The 14,549-nt window shown below is 35.0% G+C and overlaps 1 protein-coding gene across 1 annotated transcript; it reads right to left on the bottom strand.

The window, feature by feature from the left end:
* Positions 1-820: 820 nt before the first annotated feature.
* LOC135690759 (T-cell immunomodulatory protein) lies at positions 821-14,429 on the bottom strand. The gene is made up of 20 exons (XM_089114610.1): positions 14,149-14,429; positions 12,262-12,337; positions 10,899-11,062; positions 10,729-10,771; positions 8,983-9,072; positions 8,446-8,540; positions 7,851-7,909; positions 7,596-7,692; positions 6,994-7,082; positions 6,635-6,743; positions 6,295-6,349; positions 5,875-5,968; positions 5,151-5,198; positions 4,838-4,946; positions 4,107-4,156; positions 3,311-3,389; positions 3,049-3,170; positions 2,231-2,313; positions 1,491-1,608; positions 821-1,060 (listed from the first exon to the last, which is right to left on the bottom strand). The coding sequence occupies exons 1-20, from the start codon at positions 14,366-14,368 to the stop codon at positions 1,001-1,003; spliced, it is 1,860 nt and encodes a 619-aa protein (XP_088970736.1). The 5' UTR covers positions 14,369-14,429; the 3' UTR covers positions 821-1,000.
* Between the last annotated feature and the right edge of the window lie 120 nt (positions 14,430-14,549).

Genomic DNA, 14,549 nt, shown 5'->3' with positions numbered 1-14,549 from the left:
ATTCTGCCTACCTTCACATTCTCTGGAATATTACAACTGATACTCCATATAAACGATTACCATCATTCCATGATCTCTCATTAAGAACAACACAAGGGAATTCGAACACTTGCGAAGAATTTCAGTCAGTTACAAATGGTAATAAAATCCGTGCATGTAAGCTTGTACGCAAATGTATCAACAAAGATATTTGTAACACTTTTCAAGTTTTTTTCGCAACATTTTACCTAATCATCCTTATTTAAAATTTTTAATGTATGATGTAATAAAAATTGCTGTGAATTATTTATAATCTATAGATATATGTGTCCCTTCTTTTAAAGGGTTTTGTTTTACTCAGGACTAATCAGGACACACATTGATACCAGTAGAAAAGTTGACATGTCAATCCTGTATAAAAATTCGTATTATTATTATGATGCCTCCATTTTCGCTGTTCCAATTAAAACGATTCGCTTTTAAAATGACTCCATTTCAGAAAGACTCCACTTTAAAGATCGTTTTCTTATGATTTCAGCTTACGTATCAAATTACATTTATTGCCGTTAATACATTTACGAATGTATTTCTTTTTCGCACATATCAATTGAAACTATGGGATCGAAAAGTAGGAAACAGAGTTTGAACGAAAACACAAAAGTGAGAACATGGCTTCAAAAGTGGGTGGGACTGACCCGCCCATTTGAGGTTTAGAGAGACCCCCTGGCCAGAAAGTAAACCAATTTATAAAAGGGTCCTTTTTAGGTAGAGAACCACTTACTGTAACAACAGCAAAACTTTCGGGATCACAAGGGCGAGAAACCATGTCAAAACGCAGAAAAAACAGCTTAAAAGAGAAAAATATGATTTACTATGGTCTTAGAATGTAAAATAAATAGGTAGCATTATATTTATGCGGTTGAAAATGTTTGAAACAAATCTCCAATACCACATTAAAGGGGGAATTGACAATTTAGAGAAATAGAAATTATTCAAAGTCAGATGAGAATTGGCTTCTACATCAAAGAGCATCGAAGTGAAACTTGTGAGCTTCTTGTCTTTTCTCTTTCTCGTCCTCGCGCTAAAAAGTAAACAAGGAAATTTACAGAAATTGATTAAAAGTTGCGATTAAAACTGGATTAGAAAGAAACTTAGTAACGATATTAATAGGAAGCATAAGAAGAGGTTTCCTTAGGCCATCAATCCAATAAAGTATACGTCGAAACCTCATTTGCAGACCGAAACCTTGAAGCGCTAAAGCATTGAGTGGAACCACATATTCTGTGCTCTGCGTACAATTCAAACCTCATATTGAGGTAGTAAGCGTTTGAAGATAATTAGGCCATATTACTGCGTTGCCTAAAATATCAAACTAAACAAAGAAAAAGAATCTTGAGAGCTCTAAGTTTATTTTTATTACTAAAATGTTTCAATGGTCAAAAAGTGAAAGTGAAAAAATGCTCAGAAACAAGAGCCCTCGCTTCAGAATCTATAAATTCAATTTCTGTTACCTTTTCTTTTATATACAACATAAGAATTAGACCAGCAACAAAAACGCAAGTGCCGATGAGAACGCCTCCAGTTTGAAGGAGCAATTTGCTGGGAGTCACCAACAATTTTGTCATCCACCTGAAAAAGAACTTGTGTTGTCAATGGCAACAATTTCGTTGTGCTAAGAATTCAAGATACTTTTAGCAACAAACAGCTCCATTCGAATGAAATATCTGCATCTGTAAGTCTCGATATGACCTTGTATGAGCATCAGCATCATCAACTATGAAAAATTGTTAATAATTTTTTGCTAACTGCTTTAATGATTTAACAAATGTCTTGCGCTAATTGTAACTCGAAAAAGTCAGACTGCTACAATAAGAATTATCATAAATATCATTAAATTACAAAATTATCGGAAATTCGTTTTTGAAACCAGGGCGTCTAATCTCCTTAAATTGTGCTTAAGCAGTCAATTACTTTAGCTGCAAAATTGAAGATTCCGTAGCGGTTGAATTGAGATCCTTACTGGGAATAAGTGAGACACTATGTTTTCGGTCGATGATGGAATTTGCTTCGGTCAAGGCAAATCAGAAACAGACTACCTTGTATATCATACGTGAGCGTAATGAAGAATGTCTTACGAATCAGTTCTAAATAATTCTAAGGAAGATTGGAAAAAGAAATTACATGAACAAACGAAATGGCGACAAAGTATAATTCTGATAAATGCAGTCTACCATCCTAGAATGTAACTTACTCGTAAGGTTTGTCAGGAGGGAAGGGGATTACAATCACTTGTGAATTTGGTATAAGCGACATCCAGCTGTGAACTCTGTTGACCTGAATTAAAGCAGGGATAAAATTTATAGCGAAATTCAGTTTACAGCGATAACTGCTTTTTGAGAATAACAAAATATGATTGTAAGCAAGCTTATCATTTAACCTACGATTAAAAGTAAGAAGAAAATTGACTGTACGGTAACAACGTTTCATAAGGGTCTTGAGATTAAAAAGAGGTATTTTAGATCACTTTTATAAGCAACTTATTTACCCAAATTTCAAACAGGATTCTTTTTGCAATGATTGAGAAGTTTTTTACTTTCAGTGAAGATATCAGAGTGAAGTTATAAAATAATGACAAAATGAACAACTTTAAAGTGCAATTAGTAAGCAAGGAATAAGAACTTGCCTAAGCTAAACTGAAAAATTGAGGGGTTCCTGTATAGGATGCTTTATTGATTAGAATTTGGGTGAAAACTTACAGGATATTCTTACGAAAAAGAAATCCCTTGCACAGTCTGGCATATGACTTTGCTGCAGGATTCCATCTTTTACAATAATGGTTTCATTTCACGTTTGCAAAATCTAGCAACAATATCTTATCAACAACGTCAATATTAAAGACTCTTGCGCGACCGGCATGCTTAGCGGCAGTTGTCTTGAGAAACGGACCGTGTTTTGTATTTTCATGCAGTTCGATATTAGGCCGGTCTTTTGAATTATAGTCGCAAAGCGTGCCGGATGCGCAAGAGCTTTTTAGGTAAGCACCAACTGAAACTTGCTGTCACGTATTACCTTCCCGTCACTTTGTGGGATACCAACTTGCACTTTGTCGACGAAGTTTGGAGATCGACCGAGTCCAAACAAAGTGTAGGGCAGTTGCAAGGCAAAATGAGCTGACTGTGACAGCTGAGTGGCTGTAGAAAATAATTGAGAAGTAATGATATTGTTAAGAGATGTCTGTCAATTGCACAAAGGAACTTTATGTACTGTCAAAAACAATAAAACAAACGAATAAGCAATTCATCAAAGCAAGACAGTTGTAGCTATGAATTACCTGAACAGATCTGAATTTTTCCTTCCGGTGAAACAGTTTTGTAAGAAACAGCTGCTCCAACAAGGTTAGCTCCGTAAGGCTGTTAAGAAGCCAACAAGTGTGTAAGGATTGTAAAAAATAACATTTAACGACTAAACCAAATCATAGTAGCCTTGAATTGATCAAAATTCTAGTATCAAAGTAAAACGAGAAAAACTTGAGAATAATTATGCTTTACAAACGAAGTGCTCAAAACAGTGTATATTTAATAAATGTTCAGTTTGGGAAGAATTTCAAGAAACATTCGCATATGATGCTACCTAGCTTCCCCCGGTAGATTTCAGGACACTAAGAAACTACGCGTATCGACCTGTGCCCTAGTCTTTTTCTACTCAATGTGTCAACATCTCGTTATTCCTCCCCCTGGAAATGCAGAGAGCTTGCGACTCCCTTCACTTCGGGTGTAAGCTTAGTAATTTCAGCGACTCGAACCACATACCTTTTGGTCTGTAGTCCTCGACGCTAAGAACTAAGCCATCCGCGCAAAAAATATCAAGGATACATATTTGAGCTTGGGAGGCTTGAAGATCAACCCCATCGCGAATACATCAAAATGATTGAAATCACTGCTTATCTCTATTGTTGTTTAGAAAAATGCTGAATCCAAATTCTAACAATCAAATCATACTTCTAGGACTATTGATTTTTTACTTCAGTTTGCCCATAGGATCATGGGAAGGTTATTGCAATAAAAGGAACAATAAAGCAAGGCATATATTGTATCTTAGACAACCTTAAATAATTAAAATGCAAATACCGTTTCAATTTTCTTGCAGATGCAGGTCTTGTAACATCTTCCGCTCAAAACTGAAATCAAACAGACATCCATAACAGATAGTTCCAATTCGCTCATTTTCCAATTTGCTCACTGATATGGTGGTGGGGGGGGGGGGGGGGGGTAGGTATTAAACCCGGTATTAAAATGAGGCTATAGGCACTAAAATTCTGCTTACTTAGTTAAAACAATGATAGCAAATTTGGTTATATAGAAATCTATTGCCACCCCTTTGAGCTAAAATCACACAACAGTAAATAAGAAAGTTTTCATTTACACGGAACTAACAGCTAACTAAAACAAAAAAATGAAGCAAAATGATTATGATTTAAGCACTTTAGAAGTTCACGGACAGGTTTCCGTTAATATTTAATCGCACAAAACTTTCTTTGAAAACTTTCTTGACATAATTTTAGTCAAAAGAAAACGAATTCTTGGAAACATTATTTCCAACCAAATTTACATACAGATCCTTCTATAATTGTAAAAAAGATGAACGTTGTAGAAAAGCCTCCCCTCACTTTTTACCTGTCGGGCTTGATTCCTCGCCGTAAACCAAATAAGCGACTGCATACATAGGCGCGTGCATGATATTCCGTACCTACGCTCGCTAGCCCATAAGCAACGGCATACCCTCTCACTTATCCATCCGTAGACTGAACATCACAAAGTTTAAAATTGAAATTAAATGAGAATTTTGGCACTTTGCATACCTGTAATTTTCAGAAAAGTTGTGTCGGTATTGAAGTCGTTTCTGTAGGCCTTAACGGCATATCCTTCTTGATCTTCCTTCTTAACAACCACAAGAAAGTCTAGAATGCCCTTTGATTAAAAAGTTAAAACTATTAAGGACAAGACCAAGATGGTTACAAATAGATATTTTGCTATGGAATTGACAAAGCATCGATTAAAAGATGCCATCTAAGCTGTTTGAACTGACTTAAAGTGCAATCTAAACATCATTTACAGAAGGAATACGCATAGAATAAAAACACAAGTTCAAGTAATTTCAGTAGACGAACTCACATTTTCATAAACATCAAAGAATGATATCATGGCAGCATCGTCGTCGATCTGTAACAGGAATTTCGAAAATAGGGATATGCGGAGATAGTGATAATAAAGGAAATATGTCAAGAGGAAACAATTTTTTATGAGTTGCACGGGAGCAGATTCTGACACAGACCATAACGCATTTCCCTCATCTTAATGATTCAAATAAACGCTGGCTTGAATTACATAAAACTGCACATTAGGCGCTTTAGTGCAAAAACATTATAACAGCATAAAAGCGGGACTTATTCGAGGGGGACCTCAATCAAAACACATTGCTAGAGATGGGGCCTATTTTCAAAAGGGGGCCTTATCGAATTATCACTGTTAGAATTATGCCGCAACAACGAAAAATTTAGAGAGATAAAATGTTATCGTTCTTTTTCTACTATTGTGAAATAAAGCTTCGAAATCTTGACATTTTTGACATCAAAAAAGAAAAGATTATTCGGAAAATAATTACATCGCTTTTAGTGATATGACAGAGAGTTCACGTTACTGCAAATTTTTGACCGAATGATGCGATAAAGGATCGACTATCAAAGCGGTTTCACAGCATTAAACAAAGATTGAAGACAAAAAGTACTGTTAAGACTGCAGAAGGCCACTCAGTCGTTTTGTGCGTCGTCAAAACAACTCAAAGAACATTTGCACACAGCTCAGACAGAATGCAAATTTCAGCCATTGTATAACAAACCTTTGTTTTAAAAGCTAATGCACGTGACCCAAAGCAGGATGTGTCACCATTGCTACAAGGTACGTTTTCAAGCAAAAATGCCATTCGCTTTGACCTGTTAAAGAAAAAGCAATTGCGAGAAATCCATATTTGAATATGAACTAAGATCCGATGTGCAGTATGAGAGTGCAATGAATTAATATCTGTGCAATATGCGCAGTATTGAGTGCAATGATTCATACAATGAAATCTGTTGACTAAATAACCTAAATTTAAAAGCAAATCACTACCTTATTAATGTACTAAATGATAAATAGAACTGCGAATGGCAGTCAAGACAGTAAAAAAAGAAAACAGAATTATCAGGAGAGAAAAGCACGTTTGCTAAGAATAAAGTATTTTGCCTCTTTGGAAGAAAGAATGTTAGAAAAAGCTACCAACCCTTTGCCTTCAAACACCGCCACAGCATCGGGGTATCCATCCATTGTGAAATCACCTGGTATTTCAAGAGATTCGTTAAAACATTAAAGACAATCGGTTTTTGGCATAGAACGAAAAAAAGTTGTAGAGTAAACTTTGAAAAAACCCCTTTCTGTGATAAATGTATACTTGAGATATATCATTCTATCATTTTTATAATATACATACGCAAACTAGATAAATATATATACAAAAACATCAAAATGAATGTAGAAATAAACAGAAAGTTATGTTTCCTCAAAACTTATACAAAAAATATAGTTGTTTGTCAAACGACAATCTGCCAAGTATAGAAACTTACCAAGTCTCAAAACTGGTGGGAAATTAAGCAGATCTGTTGACCGAAAATCGCCATCTGGAAACCGCCATGTGGCGTGTTCTGCATCGCTTGCAGCCAGGAGTTTTAGCCACTGAAAAACAAATCGTTAGTTAGCCCAAAGTGCTCAATATTATATCAACATAATATTAGGTTAAGCGTCAGCCTAAAGCATTAATCTATGAGATTTTCAAGCCATTTATGCTGAATCATTTGAGTTTCTTAATAATTCTGGCGAATACAAGAGGAAAGATAGTACGGGTAATTAAAAGAGATGAAATAGAACTTTGGAGCGCCAAAGCTACAATTGTTTTGATCAGAGGTTGGATAGATAGAATACTTACAGTATTTTTGCTATGCATATATATAACCGGTACGGTGCAAGTTGGCTCATCGCAGCCAGGCAGAACCAAATCAACTTGTCCATCGGCATCTGAAATGTCACAAGTCTTGAAAGTATAATTTCACTTATCTGAATTTGTGCCTGACAACTACATATCATTTCTTGAATAGCATGTACAGCGAAAACATACTTAAGCGCGCTGAGTATCAATGTTGGATAATGACTGAAGTTAAGAATTGTCATGCGGGACGTACCAAGTATGCAATGTTTCTTCTTTTTCACGCTATTTTCAAATTTTAAGATATACCAAAGGCTTATTTGGAAATAGCATTTCCTCATGCAATCGATATACGGATACTCAAAATATAGCTTTCAATGCTAATTAGTGATTTATCATCTCAAAGCACATAACAGAATTACAAATAAATGTTGTACTCACTTTAATTCAACAAATAACTAGCATGAATTCTACACGATTCTCATTGGTGTAATGATGAAATTTGAGGACATTTTTCAAAATATCTTTAGCTGACCATTACTAGCGTCTTGTACTCACTTTAATTTCAGATTTAAAGGATATCAATTAGATACAGTCTCACTTACCCATGTCGCCAAATGATGGTTGTCCAAATTTTTTGTTTCTCATTTCCGCTGGTATTGGGATCTCAAACATCGATTTAGCATTCTTAAATTGCCCAGCCTTTGGTTGAAAGATGACAGGTAAACTTCGATAAACAACTATTTTAAATTTCATTGAAAAACAATCAAGGAAAATAAGCACAAATTTTCAGTCAATTTTAACCCATTTTACAATAGCATGAGAGGCAAAATATCAAAGAAAAGATAACATGTATTTACCGATGTTTGCCAAACTTGTAGAACAATTCTATTTGCTTTAACAATTGGAAGAAACAGATCTAGATAGGAAACAAAGTAAATTAATGTCATAAAACTGCGATATCTAAACAGAGATTTTGTCATTACTAAACCATGCTTATTTTATCTGTTCCGGCCTCCGTTTACAGTATTGTGCTTGCGTATGCAAACGGACTAAAAGGTATTCTTTTTTGTCATGCGTTCAAATGGCTCCTTAATGAAAAAAAATCAATTCGATTTGGAAATATAGACAGATCAGAATGAAAATGCAAATAAGCCTTGAGAATAATAAAAATCAAATGTCTTATTGCATTAGCAGATCAGTATATAAACACACATAAACAATTGCGTTAGAATTTTTGATGCAAATTGACGGCTTTTTCAACCAAGGGGTCTTTGTACGTAATTCTAGCGAGTTTGGTTGATTTGATTTGAAATATTTAAGGAGCGCGTTGCTGATTTTCAAGGGACGCTCCAAATTTAAACCGCTCATCTGCTCAAATTCTTACTTCCCTGTCTCTTTCTACCCCCCCCCCCCCCCATCCAAAAAACACAAGATCAAATGTAAGTATTGTACCTGGATTAAAGTCGCCATTTAAATCTACAAATGCACTGGTTACTGGAAATGCGGCTGGAACTGTACTGTTGTCAAAAAGCTCAGCTTGAAATTTTCTATAGTAAAAAGCAAAATAAGAATAACTCAGAAGTCAATGACGTAACAAAGATTATTTCTAGGAAAATTTTTGTTATAAAGGTAGTTTCCATTGCTTCTCATTAGGTAAGGCGGTAATGCTTTCAATGGGCAAAACTACATTTGTCATTTGTCACAAATGTCAGAAGGAAAGAACAAGGAAGTACAAAAGAAAAAATAAAAAAATCTAAGTAGAACTCTAGATTTATTCCATTAAAGCACAAAGGCTTGACAGGTATGCTTTCTGGGCAGTTCTTGATAAACCATTACATGGTTAACTTATCGAAGGTTATGGTTTACTTAACTTATCGCATCCGCACTCACATTTCAAAGGTCACTGAGAGTCTAGCAAAGGTACTTTTAGCAAAAATAACAGTTTTATGATTAAGCATCATTTGGGTGTCATATTCAGTGGGAAAATACCTTGGTGGTTTTGGCTGAGAGACCCAAGCTGTTATGTACCCAGTTGCATTATCAATGCCAACTAAGTCAGGTAAGAGATCTCCATTGACACTGAAAAAAAGTTTGATGGATATGTTCAAATAATCATTCTAATGGCATAGAAAACTGAGGGATTTTGTCAAGCCTTACTACCTAAATAACAAAATAGTTCCATTTACTGATAAATAACCTCATTGAAAATGTTAATAAAGCATACAGTCTTTGTAATATGAGGCGTGCGATCGCACGCGCACGCCTCCACACACGCGCAAATTGTCCAAGGCGTGCTAATCATCGCACGCGCAAAACAAAGAATTTGCCACAAAATTTTTTTAAAATTGCTCAACTCAAAGTCGCCAAAGTCGGTTCTGTCGTTGTCCAAGGTGTTGTTAAATTATTCCAATAAGGGATTTAACAACAGCGTCAAAAAGATCGCTTAACAGTTGACCCAATGGGGATTAATCTGCAATCAATACCTGGTGCTTACTGTCAAAACCCGGCAATTTAAATTTTCGATCCAAGAGATGTTTTCACTGTTCGATTGATTATTCTGTTCTTCGGTAATCATGGCGAAAAGAAAGAAAGTGGAGCTGGCAACATTCATTGGTTGAGGAAAGAACGAAATTTTCGGTTTCAAGTCGGAAAAAGAAGGTTGCTACTTCGATAATGCTGATGGCTTGTTTAGTACGATGAAGTTGTTTGATCGAAAGCAATGGAACGACAACAAGGATTACGGGGTCCCAGAGATCATTGCTTTTGCAGCTATTTTCAAACCCCCCCCCCCCTTTTCAAGCTTTCAAGGAATGGAAGTCATTCAAAAAAATACGTACAATATAATGCTTGTGGGATTGAAGCAAGAAAGCTGTGGAAAAATACGCTTTCTTACAGGGCAGACGAGTACCCCAACCTGTGCATTTTAAACTGGCAAAGATAATGGTTGCAATATCTGGCTCCAATTCATCGGTAGAGAGAATGTCACACAGGGTTATGGAGATGAGACTTCGCATCGCAGTCAATGACAATATATGGACTGACAAAGAAAGGGATAATATTTTGAAAAGGGCAACGGAGATCTATCTTTCGAAATGCAGAAAGCGAAAGCTGGGTAAGTGCAACAGTTTATCGAAGGAACCAAAGCTAGATAAGGAGGAGGAAGCTGAAGAAAGCTCTGATGAAGAAAAGTGACGGTGACTGTACTTATTTTCAAATTATTTTAAACTTGTTTTTGTGCCCAAAAAAGTGTGTTCATTTCGACGTTTGTGTCATTTCTCTACCTTCTCATTTGATTGTTAGCTCAATTCCAAAGGAATACCGATCTAACGGTAAGATATTTTTTATGAATATCCGCTAAGATATTCACAGGTAATAGAATTTGAGTAGGGTCTACGGGTAATATAATTTTTTTTCAATCCAGATTTCTTTAAGTGACTAATTAAATTTAACATCTTTAAAAAAGAACAAGAACAGTTTCTCTGTCAATTACCTTGGTTTCCGTTCAGTTTATAACACAAAAGGTCTCCTTAAAAGCAGCACCCAGTTCTTGACAACAGGGATGAGAAAAAACCGATAAAAAGCGGTTCGCATCGCACGCCATCGCACGCGCAAAGTAACCAAGGCGTGCGAAATGCCGCACGCGGCCTATTTTCATATTACAAAGACTGAGCATAACAAAGTATTCAAATTTTATTTCATTTCTATTTGTTGATCAAAATAAAATCAAGAACTTACTCCATAATTAATGGCTGATCGTTCATTCTTCCAATGAATGTCCCTACAAAGATTAAACATTTATCAATAGAGGTAAGTTTGCATAAGATATTACAAAATTGATATCTTACTAGAAATACAAAATTAAATTTTAGAAAATGATGACATAAAAAAGTGAGCAATAAACATACTGTACTTTTCAGAAAGACCTTCTCCGACATTCCAGTAGATGAATGCAAAAATATCTTTTTGGAACAATTTTGATTTGGTATCATTTTTGGTTAAAAGGAGGATATCTGGGCAACCATCTCCATCAAAATCTGAATGTGCTGCGCCAACAATCAGTGTACCATCACTAAAATATTATAAGAAGTCTTATCATACAAATATCAAGAAGGGATAAATGGGAACACATTTTAAACTTCAAATCAAGGGCCAGGAGAACTGCAGGCCTCTCTGGGAAAAACATGTGTGGGCTACAAAAGACCCCTGGTGGTTTGATTGCCTGGATTATTTAGCCCTTGCAGAATTTGCTGTTTATTCATCTATATTTGAGAATATAAAAGTCAAAGAATATGCAACCTTGTAAACATTCTACTTGTAAACATACTTGTAAACATTCTTTATCTTAAGAAAACAATTTTGTATGCATTATTACTCCTTAAAATGATAAAAAAGATATCTAGTTTTTATGCAAAATGGAAAAGCCTTGTGTAGGAGCACAGATTTATTGAGTAGGATCCAACAAAACACATTTTTCTTCAAAAATAAAGAGCAATAAAATATTATTTAAAGAGTAACATAATATTAAGTTGATTTGAGTTAAAAAGCCAATGTAATATAACTGAAATATATTTTTTCTATAAAAGAAATTATCTAAAGGTCAACATTGAGTACTCCAATTTCTTAACGGTTAGGAAATCTCAATACTCATTCTTTCTTAAGAATTTCTAAATCTGAAAATAGCACACAAGAGTTGAAACATATCATACTGAAGCTGTTTTTTCCGTCACCACTGAAAGTATAAACATCGGATAATGTCAGAAAGTAAGCAGAAATTTTCTAAGCGGTTCAAAAGTAACCTGAGAGATCGGAAAATGTGACTGATTGGTTTTATGTTACTGACCAATCGCAACAGCTTATCTCTAGCCTAGTTAAGAGTCCAAAGCGAAAACAGACTATTTCTGTTTTCCCTTCAAGAAAGTAAGTTTAAATTTTTTCCAATGGCCCAGAACTTGTTTCTTATAGCATCTTTCATATAAAAAATGAGTTTGTTTGTAATATCAATTTTGTACTTGTCATGTAACAATTTACATTCTTACACTATCTACTTTACGCTATCTGTTGTTCCTTCATGCATAATCCTATTCCATTGCTAATTTTAGCAGGTAATACCATAATTTGTTAACATTTGTTGTCAAATGAAAAACGAACAACATTACAAATTACAAAGATAAGAAGATGCTAGAATACATAAAAACCATGTTCAAAATTACAAGAAAATCAATGTCCAAAAGTTTTGAATAGTAACCAGAAACTCTGGTGTAGGATTACCTGAATTTCAGACCTTTATTTGACTTTTCAAATTTTAGTTGTGATGCACTCCATAAGTAAATGTCTAGCTTCTTCCCTAAATAGAAAGAAGAAGTTTTCAAGAAAAATTTAAAAATATGAAATTGGCATTCACAGAAACATTCTGATTAAAACATTATTTCATAGACAGTTTTTTAAAGACAGTTACCTATTTTTTATTCTAAACACTTATAAGGCTTTGAAATTTTGAGGTCTTCAGTCAATAGAGAAATTAACAATGCAAAACTAGTTATAAGCTAACAAAAAAATCTGGCTTTTCTGCCCACTGTTCTCTTCTAGTATAATTTCATTAATTCATTATGATTAGGGTTTGCCTGTGTGTGTGTGGGGGGGGGGGGGGCTGGAGCAACGTGGCTGTAAGCAGATATAAAACTTTGATGTTTCAAAAATCAGGTAGAACAAATTTGTGCTATTTTGTGTGTGCAAATTTTTCCATACCAATTTACTCTATGGGCTGGAAACAAAGTTTCCAACTTGATTCAGTTGCATCCAGTTAAGCCTGGGAGGAGAGGTTTTGGAGGCCATTGGCAAATCAGAAAGACCAGGCCTCCTGCAAGCAGAGGGAGCAGGAAATATTTGCAACCACACCCTTTTTAGATTATCAATATTTCAGAATATTTCTTGCAGTCATTTTTGTGCATTGTTTAAAATATGTTACTATTTTCAGGCAAAATTTTTATTACATTTTAAAATGGAATTGGATCCATAATGAGGCAACCTAGACCTAAAGGCTCTGTGGCAATTTGCCCCCCTTGCCCCACTTACAGCAGCCCTGGTTGTGCACTAACAATATATGGTCCACACCCAAAAATTTCTTATCCATGTGCTTTAGCTTATTGGTCAAACAAAATTATTTGGATTTGGTAATAGGTAATGCAAGCGCATTTTTGTATAAAAAGTCCCCTGCACTGCCTATAAACACGGAGGAGATGACATTTGACAATATCGGTATCAATCAGGTTAGGCTCATTTTATTGAATTATGGGTCCTGATTAAATGACATGGGCCAAAGTTTCCAATGAAGTGTTAGAAAATTACCAGTCCTGAATGTGCCTGATTTTAACTGCCCAGTTCCATACTTTCAAATTACCTTTACTGTGCAAGAAACAAAGTTCTGAGTATAGGTTGATCAAAACACGGGATCAATCTCACACATTTTTACTAAGTCAGCCACATTGTCAATTCCAATTAGATTTTCCTAACTCATTTAAGTTTTTTTTGTTCACTTTCTTTTGAGTTGGTAAACGTATACTACTAGCTAAACTAAAGCTAATAAAAACCAACTAAATATATTAACAACAATAACTGAATTTAACAACGCAACAAAAATACATATGCTACATTTTTCAACATTATTCGGTTTTGCTGAAACCATCATAAGTTTGCATTTGTCTCCACTTATAAGACATTCCCTAAGTCAGATCATTTCCTTGCCCCTGCCTCGTGAAGGTCTGACCTAAAGAAGGCTTCACAGTATTTTTAATGCAAAAATCAGTATGCAATTCTGGACGGTTGGTGAGCTTCCAAGATCACACGGAAACCCAAAATATATAAAATTTTAATGGATTTATTGCTAGTTTCAATATCTGAAAGCAACAGTGTAAGAAGGCCTAAAACATCTGGACTTCAATAATAATAAATAAAAGTGGTTTAGCGTGTTGTATGTCGAAGAATTATGAACAAAAATTAATATAATTAAATGATGACGTTAAATGATAAGTTATGTTTAACATTTTTTTGTACAAAATAGTCGTTTATTTTAATAATTTTTTCTCGATAATAAGCATTTTATTCATTGAAAATTTAACTAGTAGATAGTTGATAAAAAGGAAATATCACAATATATACCTGAAGTTGTGATCACCAATATATCGGTATCTCTGTCTGAATCAAAGTCGCAGAAAACAGCAACGACTCCATCGACATTTGCTAGGCCAACACTGGACGTGATGTCAGTGACTGATCCAGCCCCATTGGTAGCATCAAAAAATGAAATGACATACAGAATCAGGAATGTAATAAATCTAAAAGGTTCTAACGGAGTTCGCTGTTGCCTTTTCCCTTGCATTTTACGGGTTTTGATCGAGAGAATCAATCAGAAACATTTCACCAACAGTCGCCATTTTGGATTGCCAGCTGTTTTTTCTAGCCTCGATTTGGGAGATAATTGCTCAGGGTTGTGGGTGGGGGAGAAATCTAAAACTATTATGAAGGAAAAACAGTGGCATTTCTACAGGGGGCTTGGGGGT

The sequence above is a fragment of the Rhopilema esculentum genome, chromosome 4, assembly GCF_057945365.1.
Source record: "Rhopilema esculentum isolate cy_ngs chromosome 4, ASM5794536v1, whole genome shotgun sequence".
Lineage (NCBI taxonomy): Eukaryota > Metazoa > Cnidaria > Scyphozoa > Rhizostomeae > Rhizostomatidae > Rhopilema > Rhopilema esculentum.
Note: the sequence above shows the minus strand (reverse complement) of the source record. Positions and strands in the feature narration are given on the sequence as shown.